The sequence below is a fragment of the Podarcis erhardii genome (assembly GCF_964252035.2).
Source record: "Podarcis erhardii genome assembly, chromosome: 10".
Taxonomy (NCBI): Eukaryota; Metazoa; Chordata; class Lepidosauria; order Squamata; family Lacertidae; genus Podarcis; species Podarcis erhardii.
Window position 1 is genome coordinate 47,889,857 of NC_138500.1, and position 17,675 is coordinate 47,907,531.

The following is a 17,675-nucleotide window of genomic DNA, read 5'->3' on the forward strand; positions in this document are numbered from 1 at the left end:
ATCTATTTTTGTGCGTGGATATATTTCAGCAATCCCAAAGTTGAAGAGTCGGTAGTACAGGAACAGATGTTGTAAAGGCGTTTTGAGCTGCTTTGGAACAACCCCACTGAAGGAGACGACAGCGCTCACTCTGACCTCACTGCTATGGGGCCCCCATAACAGTTCTAGCTTCAGCCCCCCCCCCCCAAAATGTAGGTCTGCCACCAGGGGTGCCAATTTGACTAAAATATGGGGGGGGGGGGGACAGGGCTCAGGCAAGCACTGCCCCGCATAATCACATGACACGGCACACCCCCATTTGAATGGCATTGCCCATTATCAGACCCTCCACATTTCCCCAAGATTTCCTGTACTAAAAGTGAGATAAACAAATGATGACCTTATGTGCCATCATATAAAGGGTCTTGCTTTACTCTTTACTATGTATGCCATTGCACCACCAGATTTGAAAGAATCTTTAATTTGAAAGACGTGGGGGGAGGGGAGCCGGCCCATTCAAATATTATAGTGGAGGGGGGAGGCTCCTATGTCCCCCCCCAAAAAAAAACTGTCCCGGAGCAACGTCCCTCGAGGTGTTGTCGTCTCCTCGGTCTGCAGGAGACCTCTTCGCCTGCTCCTCTGGCTCCCCGCCCCTTTATCTTCCAGCGCGTTTTCCCCGCTACGCCAACCCGCGCACGGGAAGAGGGCGCGCGCGAGGCGCCTCTGTTGCCGCAGGATCTTCGGGGCCGAGTCCCCCGCCTGCCTCTGCGTCTGCAGCTCGCGGAGCAGGAAGTTCCCGCGTCGTCGGAGGCCAGCTTTATTATCGTCACGTGACTCGGCGCGGGCAGCAGTAGCCGCGCCAGCCGCTCGGGTCGAGTTCGGCAATCCGCGCTGAAGGAAAGAAGAAGAGGAGGAGGAGGAGGAAGAGGGAGAAGCCGGGACCCGCTCGACGCCCCCGCCATGAGGAGCGCTCCCCGGCGACGGCGCGGCGTCCAGCTCGGGGCTCTGTGGCTGCGCGCTCGCCCCTGAACCCCGTGCTGAACCCCCGCCTTGCTCCATGCAGCGAGGGCTCCTCCATTGCGGAAGCAGCAGCGCCTCTCCTGCAGGGACGGCGCTGGCCGCGTCGGCGGCCGCCTCAGCCGCGTGATTCCCCCTCCGCCCCTCCGCCGCCGCTCCGCCACCGCCGCCGCCCTGCGCGCCTGCCTGCCTGCCTCCCGGCGCGAGCTGGATGGTGCTTCCCCCGGCCCCGCCGGTGCGGCCGGCGGCAGGAGTACTATGCTGACTCGGGTGAAGTCTGCGGTGGCCAATTTCATGGGAGGCATCATGGCTGGCAGCTCGGATCACGGCAGCGGCGGTGGTGGTGGAGGAGGCGGCGGCGGCGGCGGCGGTAGTGGCGGTGGAGGAGGCATGGACCTGCCGCTGCGCTTCCCTTACGGCAGACCCGAGTTCCTGGCTCTGTCTCCGGACGAGATCGAGTGCTCCGCCGACCACATCGCCCGGCCTATCCTCATCCTCAACAAGGAGACCAAGCGCCTGCCCTGGACCACGGGATACGCCGAGTGAGTAGCCAGGCACAGACCACCTCCCACCCCTTAAGCCGCCGGGTCGCGAAGCAGGAGGGCGGCCGGCCGCGTCCCGTCCCCCCCTCGGCTGCCGGTGCGCCTTGGAGAGGAGGCGCGCCCACGTCCCCTCTCCAAGGGCGCTGCTGCAGCCGGGAAGGGGGGAGAGGCCAGGGTAGGATCACCTGCCTGAACCTCAGCGTCAGGAGCAAGCCCGGCACACTCCTTTTCCGAACCGGGGTTGGATGGATATAGCCTTAACTTCTCCCATGAGAGGGAAGCCCATCACCCTGGGAGAACCATACAAGTTGGAAAGGGACCACTTGGGTCATCTAGCTCAACCCCCTGCAATGCGGAGGTCTTTTTGACCCTCGAACCCAGGACCCTGAGGGTTAAGAGTCTCATGCTCTAAGGGGCTGAGCTGTCGCGATTGACTCAGCCCTGGAAATGGGGGGCGTGGAGGCGAGGGGAAAGAGCTATTTCAGGTTTTCTGTTGGGAGGGAATGGTCAGCCACCCTGTGGGTAGATCCTGTCGAAGCCTGGTCGCAGGTGGACTCATGTAGTGTGACTGTGTGTTTGTCATCTTCACTTGGAAGCCTCCCCCCCTCATTCCTCAATTCAAAATTTACGACTTGTGGTTATGGGAATGTGCTCTGTGCATACCCCCAATGCCCTGCTCTTCAGGTGTTAGGGTGAAACCTTGAGAAATGCTGCTTCGGGTTAAGTCGTCTTATGTTATGCGCTGGGTTGGTTCGGTCAAATACTCTCCCACAAGTGATTTGGGGCAGCTTTCACTTCTCCATTGTCTGTTCTGAGTGGGTGCAAAAAGTTAAGTTGCTTTTAAGTCCTGTTTACAGTACTTCAACTTATCTGATATAAAATCCAATGCTCTTGAATCCAGTAGGTTTTACTCCCAAGTGGGTGTGCATAGAGGTACAGCCTGACTCTGTAAATATTTACTTGGAAATAAATTCGGTTGACTTTAATGAGACTTACTTCTGGGTGCAAGCGTACATAATGCTGTAGCCATAAAGTGCTTATCTTTGACCGGGTCATGTGCATCATGCACCATCTGGTTTTGCAACTCCATGTGTCTCTTTGAGCTTTTCTCATCTAGGTCTAGTAATTTTGATGGGGTTATTAAAAGGGAAGGGAAATGAAAAGTGGAAAGTTTGCCCTTTGAGTCTCTCTCTCCTCTCCCCCCGCCATGCAGATTTCACCCAAAGACTGTGTAGCATTTTTGTTCTGCCGTGGATCTGTGTTCTGCAAGTCTCTGGATTGTTTATTTCTACTGATGCGGAAGGGGTTTAGGAAGTGTTGTGAATGTATGGGGAGAGGTGGAGGCAGAGAGAAAGAGAGACTGGGTGCTATCTTACTGTTTTGGTAATGGGAGACTGGCATTTAGTGCACACCCCCTTTTCCAGGCCTGTGCTGCGAAGATGATGGCTGGAGTGTGTGTCATTGATCTGTTCCATTCTCAAAATTTTCCATCCTCCCTGCACACGAATCACTCTCTTGCTGTGGAAGCAGGATTCAGGAAGGTGGAATGAAGGAGACTACAGTAGCTTTTTGTCCATATATCTTTCTCCGGATTCCAAACTTCTTCAGTTTTAAGTGTCACATTTTATTATTTTTATGCTTATTGTGTGCTTTTAATATCTGCGTGGAAGGCTTACAATGAAGCAGTGATCTCCTAAAATAAAATGTGTGGATTTTGTTTGCAGGGGTGCATATTTTGATAAGATGGGAGGGAGCTGCAGCTTTTGAACTGGTAGCAGAAAGCTTCACCCTCCCCCAGGTGGTGTTTTTGGGATGGATTATGTTACTGCAGCCCTGGACACAAATAAAAGTGAGCATTCACCTGTGATGAAGTTTGTGCAGGCAGATTAGGATGATCTCTGATCTCTGATCCTGTCCCAACTCCTTATTAGGTCTAGGCTAGCTACGCTGTGTTGCATTCAGCAATAACCAAATTGAATCTTACTGCTGTGTTTTATTTGTTTCCATTCATAATGCTTATTTATAAATTGAAGGCTCTCTAATGGTTAAGCAGTAAAAAGGGAGCAAACTATAAAAAGCTCTGTTGGCCAGTTCAGAAGGAACACATTGTCTAATGAAGTTAGTAGCCAATCTCTCAATATAATGCTGCAGGATTAATGGTTGAAGAACTTTCTGGTCAATTCAGTAGCTGCTTGTGGTTCATGACTTCACTTTGTCATGTCACTGTTGTTTCCTTGAAAAGGGCTTAGTGATGGCCAGCAGCCAAAAGAATCATTTTTGGCATAATCCAGAGGTTAAGCAACCACTTAAGTCCTCATCTGAGTGGATACTTAAATATATGATTAAATTTCACTGGAATTTTACTTACAGTTTAACTTAGCACTGCAGGATTAAATACGATGAGAGCAGTGATTGCATATCTCCCCTCACTGAGAAGAAATAGATAAATTAGAACTCAGAATAAGTCCCGCTGAGTTCACTGGGACTCGTGTGTGTTGGGATATTGCTGCCAGAAATGATAAATCATATATTCTCTATGTTCACCGGTGAACAGTGTCACTTCATCCCAGTGAAGTTAGGGCTTTAGGTCTCACCTGCACAAATTCAGTGTAATGTGGGTGTCATACGACTGTTCGTGTTGCTATGAAGAGCACAAGGAATCAGTCAATGTTTATATGTAGTCTGGATTAGGTTAATTTCGACTATGATGACTTTTTTCAGTAGAGCTGGGGAAGCTGTGAAACTCCAAATGTCCCCAACCACTGGCCATGCTGGTTGGGGTTGATGGGAGATGGACTCCTATCCTTTGGAGGGCTGCAGGTTCCCCCTCTTTGTTTTACAGGTTAATGGGAATTATCCCAAGTACAGTGGTACCTCTGTTTAAGAACAGCCCTGTTTATGAACGATTTGATTTACGAACACCACAAAACCAGAAGTAGTGTTCCGGTTTGCGAACTTTACCTCGGTCTACAAACGGAAACCAAATGGTGGGTGGCCTCATTAGGGAAAGTGTGCCTCGGTTTAAGAACGGATTTGGTTTAAGAACGGACTTCAGGAACGGATTAAGTTCATAAACCGAGGTACCACTGTACTCTAAATATGTCATGTGATTATTTCTTTGCTTTTCACTGCAGGCTCTAGGATGGGGAATAAAGAGACTTATGCATGTTAACTCGAAAGATAACCACATCGCTTGCAATGAAATTTAGTCCTAAGAATTAGCCAGGTACCAGGTGTGTTTTGCAACTGGCACGGGTCCATTTGCGACCACATGGAGATCTATGGTTGCCAGGTTGGCAACTGGGGAAAGCAAATGTCACTTAGAGGAGGATCTGAAATATTTTCCTTGACGCTTGAATTTGTTTTATTCTGGATTGCTTCATTTGATGATTTAATGTGTTGTAAACTGCTTTGAGATTTCTTCTTTAAAATGCAAAGTGGTATAGGAATGAGATGATGAATAATACTACTGTTAATAATAAGTTCCACTGCAAACAAAAAATGGCGCCTAGACATTCCATTTTGGTGGCTGCAACCTAGGCTTAAGGTGCTATTTGGCGATTAGATTATATATCTTGAGTTTCTAACACTGCGTCAAATGGATTGTTGTGTGTCTATATATGAAATGCCCTCCAATTTTTAGATACTATACTTTGTTGAACTGCTCTTCTGTGTACTTTGTTGGGACTTGTAGCTATTACCTTCCATATTCTGTTTGTGATTGAAGTTGGTTTTCCGTAGAAAACAAAATCTCACCCCAGGGACTTTTAAAAGAGTAACTCAGAAACCCCTCTCTACCACTATTGGTATGGGTTCTGCAGAAGAATCACAAATTCTTACTGTACATGCTAGTTCATTATATTGAAGACTTCGCCTGGGAGACCAACTTCTCTTGTAGTTGCTTTATCAACCAGATGAATTGAGTTCTATTAAGCTTCGACAATCTGTCCGCCCCTTTCTGTATCGTAACAAGAGATGGTTATTCCTTGCTGCTAGGCATTTGGTTTTATTCCTCTGGTAACTTGTAATGATCATCCAGTTTTGTGCGGCAAAACAGAAAAGGCTTTGTTTCAAGTCTGCTCTGGGGGGAAAAAGTCGTTTTAAGTCTATGTGAACATGTATTGTTGAAATGCAGTATTAGTAACTTTAAGAAGGGAATGTAACCCTGCAGAATTTTTACTAAGGGCTTCCTTGTAACCAGATAATAAATTGGTGTTTTCTTTTTCTTTTGTTCTTTCCCTTCATTTCTTTTATGTTAGACTGAAAAAAATGTTTATATTTTTACTCTGAATCTTAAGATAAACTGTAATGCCCCTAATGAGTCTCTCCCCCCCCCCCTTTAAGACTGTTAGGCTCATCAGTGAATCCAATTAAAATTGGTGGCACTAACTTGAGAGACCGAATGCTTTTAAGATTATAATAGCTTTAGGACAAAGTGTTGACCTTGCTGAAGTAAATGCAGTTTTTGCTATTTACTTCAGTATCCCAAATTTGCACTGTTACTCTTCTGTGAGCATGGTTTCTACATTATTTTTGGAAAGACAGAAAGCTGGTGCCTAGACAGTTCTTCTCTATACCACAGGCCTGCTGTGTGGTGATCTCCAGCCTTTAATGGATGTAGTAGGTGTAGCATTGCATAACTGTAAGCCTGTAAAACACAATGCTACTTGGCTGCAAGAATAATATTGTGAAAATAGTGAGGAACCAGGAGACTTTTTTTCTTTCATTAGGTGCTTTGTGAAGACATGGCTTTTTGTGTTTTCTCATGTAGATGTTGTTGAGTAGATATTACATGGTGTATTATTTATTTACATAGCATATTATTCATTACATAGCATATTATTATTTTATTAAATTTCTATGGCACCTTTCATCTGAGGATCACAGGGTGGCTTACAATATACAACCACCAAAGTAAAATAAATAAATCAAGAATCACTTGGGGGGGGGGTTGTCAGTCATAATTGACACTTTCCCTGGAATAATTATTACTGTCTTGTCCTTCTTTTGTTTGTACCCTCACTAGAATAAACAGTTGGATTGTGCTGCCCCCCCTCCCTGTCAACTTTGTGATGTCTTGGCATCTTGTATCATTATGCCATGCCTTCCTATGTGCTACATGGAATCTGGCTGGGTTGAATCATATAATCTCATATTCGGGACACAGGAAACTGCTTTCTACTGAGCCAGGTCATTCAGTGGCGTAGCGTGGGGGGTGCAGGGGGGGCCGGGCGCACCGGGCGCAACATCTGGGGGTTAGGGTTAGGGGGCGCAAATCCAGGGTTAGGGGGCGCAAATTACTTGCCTTGCCCCGGGTGCTGACAACCCACACTACGCCACTGAGGCCATTGGTCAATCTAGCTCAGTACAGTGGTACATCGGATTAAGTACTTAATTCGTTCCGGAGGTCCGTACTTAACCTGAAACTGTTCTTAACCTGAAGCACCACTTTAGCTAATGGGGCCTCCTGCTGCTGCCGTGCCGCCGGAGCCCAATTTCTGTTCTTATCCTGAAGCAAAGTTCTTAACCTGAAGCACTATTTCTGGGTTAGCGGAGTGTGTAACCTGAAGTGTATGTAACCTGAAGCGTATGTAACCCGAGGCACCATTGTAGTGCCTACAATGACTGGCAGTGGCTCTCTAGGCTTTCATTTCAGATAGGGAGTCTTTTCCAGCCCTACCTGAAGATGCTGGGGATTGAACCGGGGACCTCCGGCATGCAAAGCAGATAACTCTACCACTGAGCCACAGCCCTTCCCTATTCATGCAAGATAATCTGACACCATGTGAACGAAAAGCATTGAATGCATGGAGTATGATGGGAAGCGCTGCAGAAGAATAGTGACAATGGGATTTCAAACAAAAGTACCCATTGCCAAGCAATATTGAGCTTCCTGCGCTTTCCAGATATCATCTCTGTATGCTGAAGAAAGCCTGGAAGTGCAGTTCAGAAGTGGCACACCTGCTAGATGAAACACTCGCTGGTGTTTTCTTTTTGTTATAGTTTTCAATAAGGGAGACAAGTGGAAATTTACTAATACTTTACCCTTCCATCATGAAACTTTAAGCAGATCCGTTTACACTTAGGAGTCTAAAATCTGTACTTGTTCAACTGCCGTCCCCCGCAAATAATAAAGGTATTTACTCACATTTTAGTACACTAGTCATTAACCATTTACCATTGATAGATCCTATATCTATCAAAGCTCAAAGTGGTTTATTGTGATCCTTCACATTATCTAGCCTAACAACTTCCAATCTTTTTAACTTAGTAAAGAGCTGTACATTTCCACTGACTCATAAAGGTGATTTTGGCATCAGATAGAAATAAGTAGGCTAAACCCTATATTTTATTTGCTTTGTCTAGCTGACAGATTCTGCTCCAGAGCTCTGGATTCCAGTTAGGATTTTGTGTTTTTGGTCTCAAAGTCATGTGGTGTAGAAACACCCAGGTTTTAGAGTGCATTAGTAGAGTTAAATGTATTAGTAGTCATTTTGATGGTGCTATCAGCAACAGAAAAAGAAAGCAAGGAATCTAATCACTATTGTTTGTATCCAATGTTAGGGTTTTCTGTGGCGATGAAAGTAAAAAGTTGAATGAGACTCATACAGTGGTACCTCGGGTTAAGTACTTAATTCGTCTGGAGGCCCGTTCTTAACCTGAAACTGTTCTTAACCTGAAGCACCACTTTGGCTAATGGGGCCTCCTGCTGCCGCCGCACTGCCAGAGCACGATTTCTGTTCTCATCCTGAAGCAAAGTTCTTAACCTGAGGTAATATTTCTGGGTTAGCAGAGTCTGTAACCCGAAGCGTATGTAACCTGAAGCGTATGTAACTCGAGGTACCACTGTACCTCTCCCTACATGCAAATAGAAAGACTTGTCCAGTGTTTACTTTCATTTTTGAAGAAACCGGGCTTAGCATTATGTTTGAACCAGATACTGTGGCTTTAAGCAAACTGGTTAGTTAAACAAGCTAGTATCATAACTCACACGTTTTTGGTGTTTTAACAATGCCTTGTTTGGACTGGCCTTCTCTTTATAGAATTTTATCTTGTAGCTATGTGAAACACTTACCTTTGCGGATGTGTTAATCTAGGTAAAAGCAACTATTTGCTTTGTGGTCTTCTTATCGTTTAATGTAATAAGATATTCAGATATGCCCCAGAGTGCAGCTTTCCTCTCTCCCCCCCCCCTCTTATAAACACACAGGCATTTCTATTATCAGACAGTCCAGCAATTCATTGAGGGCCACGAGGTACGTTGCCATCAACCCTGCTGAGTCACTTTCACACTTTGTACTGCAGTAGGTGTTGCTCACACAAGGATAGATCTTCCATCTGTCACATGGAGGTTATGCAAGGGTGGTTGTTGAACTTGGTCCACTCGGAAAGGTCTTTAATTGAACGTTGTTTTCAAATAAAAAAAATGCAAAGGATACCAATTTACTGCCACATCACTTAAGGACAGGACAAAAAGTAATCAATATGAATTGTGAGATGATAGCTTTAGCTTTCTTCAAAGTACTGTGCTTTAGGATTGGGCTATAAGAATGCTTAGCCACGTAATACAATATTTATATAAATTATCACTTTACAGGAGGCTATAGCTTGCCAAGAACTTGTTTGCTAAAACATCATAATGCTTAGTAACGGTTCTCCCTGGTTTTGCCAACTTGTTTTGGCTTTAAAGGACACGTAGCTTTTAAGCAGCAGAGGATTTGTAATATTATTTACAGTGCTCTCAGTATTTGAATTTTCATTACCATGGAGAGGAATCAGTGATGTTCCGTCCCTGATGTTTTACACATAAAGCATCAGCTTTGTATTCCTAAGCTAATGTGTTTATTTACAGAATTTCTATGCCATTTTGCAACATAAGAGTTTTCTGGGTGGCTTCAATAAATAAGACAATTTAAATGTAAAATAAATCCTAAAACCAAGATCTACATAAATACAGCAATGGAAAACTCTCGGATGACTTTTGAACACTGGAAGGGCAAGATTTGTGCACACAGAAGCCTATATGGTTTCTGCATTCATAGGCGTTGTAAGTAGGGAGATGCAGAAAATAACAAAAGTTTGAAACTTTACCTCATCCATCTTTAGGAGTCCTCTGACAGTATTAGCAAGCTGTATAAACTGACATTGTTATATTATTGGCAAATTGTCAAAAGCTTTGTTGGAAATCCATACTTTCTCACCAAGAGCTCCTGTGTAAATTTAACATATCTTCTGTATCTGTTAAATGGCAGAAGAAAAGTCACACAATAAATTTTCTGTGGGAGACAAGGGAAGCAGCTGAGACTGAAGGATGGCATCAGTGCTATTAAACTTACTTTTTAAATGATTTGAAGTTGGAATGAGTAATGAAGTGGCCATATTATCAGATGGTCCCTGAATGGATTCAGAAGCAAATTGTCAAGAATGTTGGAATGGTATCTCCAAACCGAGTGAATGAAAGTGCACTTTATATTTAATGCAAGTAAGTTCACTGGGACAGAAAGAAAAAAAATCTTCCCATGCTCTGAAGAGGTCTGAACTGGTTGTGAATATGAGAGACAGAGAGAGAGAGAGAGAGAGAGAGAGAGAGAGAGAGAGAGAGATTGTTAGCACAGCTGTACAGGTGCAGGCAAATAGGAATAGGCATCCAAAACAATCAACAGTGTTTTGAATGTTGGGATAATTCACTGAAAGTGTCTACCCAGTATACAATAGGGGTTGTAAAAGAAAGAAAATGACAGGTTAGGGATAAGGAAAGAATCTGTATGGGAATGACTGCATTGGAGCATGAAAGGCTCGAATGTTTGGGGCATTTTGGTTTATGAATTGGCATGTTTTACCAAAATGTATGTGAACAAGTGGTAGATAGCTAAGTAGGAATGCGTTGGTTTGAAAAAGGGGAGAGCACACTCTTTGACTCTGTTGTCCTGATTGGAGCACTTCCCAGTGAGATTTAGACACGCAGTCTGCCGTGGGGTGGTGAGCTTATTTGGATAACCCACCCCATAGGCTGATGGATTCCCGAGAGCCTTGGAGAGTTTACAATCAAAGCCCTTGTTCTGTGGGGAGAGGAGTTAGGCAGTTGACACAGCAGCTCCTAAATGCTCACTCCCACTGAACAGAGATTTTTTTGCTTTGCCAGGGAGTTGTGGGCAATGAAACAGGGAGGCGCCTCCAAAGCGAATCTGACCCAACATGAGAGCTCACTTCAGAGCCCATCGTGATGGCAGCAGTGGAGAAACTCAAGTTCACCAATGACGTTCATGCATTATAGTTTATGCGTTGGCATTCATTTACATGAAGTAAATACCGTGCCACCCAGTAGTAAAACTTATTCATGACACCATATCTCGCCAGCTCGCAGTAGTTCTTTGAAACCGGTAATCAGCTGCCATATTATATTAACATATTTGAGTCACAGTCAGAATATTTCATATATTCAAAACTGTGGTATTTCTAAGGTAAAAAGGTAAAGGACCCCTGGATGGTTAAGTCCAGTCAAAGGCAACTATGGGGTTGCAGTGCTCATCTCACTTTCAGGGTCATGTGGCCAGCATGACTAAACCGCTTCTGGCTCAGCATAACACCGCGATGGAAGCCAGGGCGCATGGAAATGCCATTTACCTTCCTGCCACAGTGGTACCTATTTATCTACTTGCACTGGTATTCTTTCAAACTGGCAGGAGCTGGGACAGAGCAACAGGAGCTCACTCTGTTGTGGGGATTCAAACCGCCAACTTTTTGATCAGCAAGCCCAAGAGGCTCAGTGGTTTAGACCACAGCGCAACCCACGTCCCACTTATATTTCTAAGACTGACTGAACTGGGACTCAAAACTGTCTCTTTGCACAGTGGTATGGGCTGAAAACTTCAAAATATTATGTTCCTACCTCTTTTTCCTAATGGTGATATAGACCATTCATAATGTAAGAATATTCTTTACGGCTATGAGCAGAGCAGTAGGGTGGGTGGGGTAAGTGAAGCTACAACAATTAGCTATAGTGTTGTTCATTGTTTCTGCTCAGGCTGCACAGAGAAAGCATTTTGGTTCCTGAAATTCATACTGACTGTGCAGATGACTGATAAAATTCTACAGGATGTGGTATTAGTGTGTGCAAACAGTCAAGATCCAATGATCCCCAGGCATGTACCTCCAGATGGCATCTTCACCCGGGTGGTAGTTGAGTACAAAATGCGCTTGGCGCCTGACTAGGTACAGTATAGTTTCTCAGGTGAATAGCTATGTGCTAAGGAGTTGGGAAGAAGGGTGCCTCTGAGCACATGTTTAACCCAGTAACCTGTACTCACATCTGGAACCAAGCTCACAAGTCCTTTCACAGAAAACAGACCCCTTGTTCTTCCTCCAAGTGTCTTTTTTCCAGCAGCTAATTTGGAAGGAGGAATGGACTTTTTGATTGTTGTTACTGTTGTTGTTACAGTTGAGAGTTAGAAACGCATGGCAATCTACTGCAAAATTATCCAGTAGATCCTGATCTGTCTTGCCTGATTCCCTGCTCTAGAGCAGGGGTGGCCAACTTCCAAGAGACTGCAGTCTACTCACAGAGTTAAAAACTGGCAGTGATCTTCCCCCTTTTGGGGGGTTCAGGTCAAAGTTGATGAGATTTTTTTAGGAAGGAGGAAGGCCCATTTTTTAGGGGTGCAGGGCAAAGTTATTGACCTTTTTTTAAGGGAGCCAAAGTTGTTGATCATTGTTGAGGGGAGCCAGTGATCTGCCATAGATGTCCAGTGATCTACCGGTAGATCACGATCTACCTGTTGGATATGTCTCAACAATGCAGCCTTTTCTGCATGTCCCACCGTCCCCATTAGAACTACATCAAGAGACTTGCATCTATTTGTGGGATTTTGGATTGCCTATGATAAAATGCTGTTTGGATGGGATTTATTTCGAAACTCATTGTCGTCTTCGACTTTGAGTCATTGAAAAGGAGCTTGTGAGCAAGTGGACTGAAACAATTTGGACCCCCTTTCACACGTTTGTAACATTATGTCACAGTGAACTTGATCTTAATCTTGACACTGCATTTTCAAAGGAGTTGCAGGTGTTTCATAGCAGTTTAATTCTTCAAGCGTTCTTGCAGGTGGAACGGGAGTGGCCTCCGTAAATGTCAGTATTAATGGGTGAGTTGTGTTGTGGAATCTGTTCCTGAGCGTGGAATGTTGCCTTCTGATAGTGTAACTCTTGATACTGGATTTGGGCTGGCACCTTACACAAGACCTCGAGAAGGGTACAGTGGTGCCTCTGGTTAAGAACTTAATTCGTTCCGGAGGTCCGTACTTAACCTGAAATTGTTCTTAACCTGAGGTACCACTTTAGCTAATGGAGCCTCCCACTGCCGCTGTGCCGCCGCCGCGCGATTTCTGTTCTCATCCTGAAGTAAAGTTCTTAACCCGAGGTACTATTTCTGGGTTAGCGGAGTCTGTAACCTGAAGCATTTGTAGCCCGGGGTACTACTGTACTTGTTTCCCAGCCTTCCTCAACTTGGCTGCCTTTAGGTCAGCCTTTCTCAACATCTGGGTCCCCAGATGTTGTTGAACTACAACTCCCATCACACCTAGCTAGCAATGCCAGAGTTCAGGGGTGATGGGAGTTGTAGTCCAATAACACCTGGGGACCCACAGGTTGAGAACCGCTGCTCTAGGTATTGTTGCATTCCCAACTCCCATAGTCAGTGGTAATTAATTATGGGAGTTGGGAGTCCAAAATATCTGGAAGGATCCAGACTGTAGAAGGCTTCTTTCAATGTGGTTTTGACCTTCAAGATTTTGAGAGTCACATTATCTTGACAGGCAGCCAGAGAGTGAATATTAAGAGAAAGCTTTTGTTTTGTATAATGAGTAGCTAGAAGAGTTGGCAACTCTCCCTCTCATCCTTTCTTTCTCTGTTGCTGTACTTGAAATTTCTTATTGTGTCTCCCTTGTAAGTAATATACTGCTTATGTGTCCCAGTTGTCATTACAGATTTATGACTGCTTCATATCAATTATTGCTACTTCATGTTATCTTCCTTGCTAAATGGCTGCCTTGTAATATTGTTTGTCAGGGCAACCGAAATGAGACGTTATCCTCTGAGAATGGCAGCTCCGAAGAAAGAGAGTTTATAAAGTTGTTGTTAACACTTTGATTTGAAATGGCATGAGGAAGAAAGTTGGTTGCAGTCAGTAAGACGTCTGTGCTAGTAAACATAGTCGCAGTACTTCATTGATTATTGCTTTCCACATATCCATAGGATTGTTAGCTAGCAACAAAACGTCAAAGATGGTACTGATGCAGGTGGATGTCTATATAAGCAGAAAGCCTGGTCTTCATGCAGCATTGCCAGCGGTACTTAGAATAGAGTGAGTGCCTGGAGGTGGTTGGAGGATGGATGGCGGCTAATAGATTGAGGTTGAATCCTGACAAGACAGAAGTACTGTTTCGCGGGGATGGGGTGGGTGGGTGTGGGGGACTCCCTGGTCCTGAATGGGGCAACTGTGCCCCTGAAGGAGCAGGTACGCAGTCATTTTGGACTCACAGCTGTCCATGGAGGCGCAGGTCAATACTGTGTCCAGGGCAGCTGTTTACCAGCTCCATCTGGTACGCAGGCGGAGACCCTACCTGCCCGCAGACTGTCTTGTCAGAGTGGTGCATGCTCCAGTTATCTCCCACTTGGACTACTGCAACACACTCTACATGGGACTACCTTTGAAGGTGACCCAGAAACTGCAACTAATCCAGAATGAGGCAGCTAGACTGGTGACTGGGAGTGGCCGCCGAGACCATATGAGACCGGTCCTGAAAGACCTACGTTGGCTCCCGGTACGTTTCCGAGCACAATTCAGATTGTTGGTGCTGACCTTTAAAGTCTTAAAGCCAGATGGGTGGGGTAGAAGTAAATTATTATTATTATTATTATTATTATTATTATTATTATTATTATTATTGAAATATGCTAGCCTTATTAGTGGCTGTGAAGATTGTTTTTTTTTAATTACTCCAAATGGGGTTATGACTGAGACTCTAATTGATTGAAACTAGTGAAGCTGCACAGAAGCTAGAGATGTCTTTTCCCAGAACAGCTCCAGTGACAGCAGGGTTTTTTTAAATAAAAAGAACCACACACATCAAAACCCAGCTGACATTCCTTATCAAGGTGCCATTGTCACAGAGATGATTAGTGTGATGCTTAGAGTGCCTTCTCTGACTTGCAAAGTAGAATCTCTACTGCTCAAGAGAGAAACATCACACTCTCTTTTCAATCTTGACAGCTGGAAAAAAAAAATCCCAAGGCATTTTTTTGCAGCTAGGAAATGGGTTACTATGGGTCTGAAGGATCAGTCTGCTCCCAGTGTCTACCTATTAGGTCTTCAGGATGTGATGTGCCATAACTGTTCGTTTTCATGTAAACCAAAGTCATCTTCATGCTTTGGTCTAGTTTGTACACCACAGTAAAACATGGTTAATGGTTTATCCTCAGCTTCTGGGTGGCTTTGCCACACACACACACACACACACACACACACACACACACACCTGTGTAGGAAACCTTGGCTACCATTTGTGCTTAGTTTGGAGCAAAACAAACTTCAAACCCTACTTTGGACATAGCAGTAAGTCAGGAATCATGGTTTTTCTCCCTAGTGATGGGGCAGTTTAGGACACTCTATGTGTGTGTGTGTGTGGGGATGGATATATATATATGAGACCACTTGGTTGTAGAAAAACCTCAAAGTGCTTATATTATACACACGTCTATAAAAATATTTAAAAAGTTATAAACAGTTTTAAATATACAGTTCATAATACAAAAGTTTAAAAACATGAGTTACCTTATTTTCTCGGGTGAAACTAAAGCATAACACACATTTAACAATAGTAGCAGTAGTATTAAAAAATGTGGGTGGTGGCGGTGGTGGTAAACAAGGTACGAAATGCATATATGCTTTCTTCAGCAAAACTAGCTGCTAATCAGCAAAATGGCAGACCCTCCATCCATCTCTCACCTAGGTGCTTTCGTTTTCTTTCCTAGCTTCTCACCCTGGGATATCTCCACTTCCTTACCTCACTGGTGTCCTTCTGCCATTTATCAGTGAATTCCAGTGGAGTGGCCTTCTGGTGTGACCAAATGGGTGACAGACCCCATTTGATCTTGACCTGTTGCAAGGTGCTTGGTTTTATCTCGCCCCATCTCAAAACGCACCCTCAGGGCAGTTGGAGTTCAGCTGGCCTATCTCTGCTGCTACCAATATGTTTCTTCAACTATGGGAAGGAGTAAAGCAGGCATAACTGACTTGCGCATGTTACCGCTGAATTATGGAGGCTCACCTTCTTTGACCAGCCATCTCTATAATACACAGGTTATGAACCCGTTTTCACCTCAGCACAATAGGAAGTTTTCCCTTCACTTGTCTCAGTTTTTGAGACATGTGTAACAAGTCACAGGGGGTCGGTGTGAGCTATTGAGGTGTGAAAAGAAAAGAAAAAGCGTTGACAGAACGTCCGGGAATACTTCCAGATTAGAGGACAAATATATTTGCTCCTTTTGCAGTATCTGTATTTTGCACATGTATGCATATTATTATTATTTTAACATAAGAAACCACACATCTTGTTTTTAGAGCTTTCACAGACATACAGCCATATGTTTTGCTGCTTTAGTGTTTGAATAAATATTTGAACTGTTTGCCTTTAGTAGCTGTTCGCCTCTCTTTTTTTGCTCTTGCAAAAGCAAAGAAAAATAGACTGCTTACTTTCGTATATGAAGGAAAGCTTCTTTATTCCATACCGTCCAACATTTATCCGATGAAAATAAGGATGTCTTTTTTATAATAATAATAATAATAATAATACTCCACCCATCCAACTGAGTTGCCCCAGCCACTCTGGGCAGCTTCCAACATATATAAAAACATAAACATTAAATATTTAAAAAACCCTTCCCTATACAGGGCTGCCTTCAGATGTCTTCTAAAGGTTGTATAGTTACTGTATTGGCTGTAATAAAAGCCACACTTTTTTTCCAAATTCTGACCGTGAAAAGTTAAAGTGTGCCTTAAATTCGCAACCTTACAAAAATGGGCTTTTATTTTATCAGTGCTGAAACAGACTTATGGTAAAATGGAATGGGTGTGAGTGCCTATGGAATTTTAAGGGAGCGGCTTATATTTGGGTATTGTCTTTTTTCTCTCCCCGCCCCTTGAATTTTAAAGTTGCGGCATATATTTGGGTGCGGCTTATATTCGGGCCAATATGGTATATTGGTGGTCGCATAACCTTACCCAACCCCCCCTCTCTCCCTCATCAAGCACCACAGGACAAACTAACTTGGGCCCATTCTTAGATTTGCAGTCTGGACCCCCTGAGCTCCATCACCCTCTTAATCAGAATCCCTCATTACCTTCATTCCTGTAGCTCAGCTACAATTTTATAAGCGGGAAGACGAATATTTGCTTTGACATCCTGTTTTATGGTTCTCTTGCTTTACAGGAATCAAATCTATACATAGCTCTTGAGGATGGATTTTGGCTGCCTTCCTGTTAAGGTTTATAATTTCTGAAATCTTCATCTAATCCCCCCAAAACTGATAAAAAGTGGAGGAATACAGATTTATATCTGTACACTGATGCAATCAGAGTTAGATCTTCTGGCGGAGGAAATTCTCTGCATTTGAGAGTTAGCAATCATTTCTGAAATCCAGATTAATATCCTTAAAAAAGAAAAAGACAGCTGAATGTTTATTCGAGCTAGAATGTTGATGGCACAGAGTCATCAAATGTGGTCAAAAGCCCTGATCTATACCATCATGGAAATTACATTTGATAAGAAATATATATGCTGAATCCTATCTTGAAGTTCTACCAACTACAAATCCTTAATGCAGTCAAGGTGACTGGGTGGGTAAGACAATATATTTGTGGATTTTATTTGCATTTGCAGAATTCTACTGGTTTGCAGCAAGGCTTTAAAAAAATTAAATGAAGTACACATTTATCAACTGAAAGTGAATCTGTTCCATCAGTTCACATAAAGCAATCACAATCTGATGAGCAGCTCTCTTTTGGAAGCTCTATTACATGAGCTTTTAAAAGTTAAAAAAAAAAAAAACCACCTCCCATTTTTCTGCGGCATTTTTTTTTTT

At 43.9% G+C, this 17,675-nt stretch overlaps 1 protein-coding gene across 1 annotated transcript in view; it reads left to right on the forward strand.

Annotated features, from left to right (window-relative positions):
* The first annotated feature begins 1,160 nt into the window (after positions 1-1,160).
* PPM1H (protein phosphatase, Mg2+/Mn2+ dependent 1H) overlaps positions 1,161-17,675 on the forward strand; it is an 80,981-nt gene continuing 64,466 nt past the window's right edge. Inside the window, exon 1 of the mRNA XM_081877999.1 lies at positions 1,161-1,538. Within this exon, the coding sequence (XP_081734125.1) occupies positions 1,255-1,538 (284 nt within the window). The 5' untranslated portion in view covers positions 1,161-1,254. The remainder of the gene's footprint in view (positions 1,539-17,675) is intronic.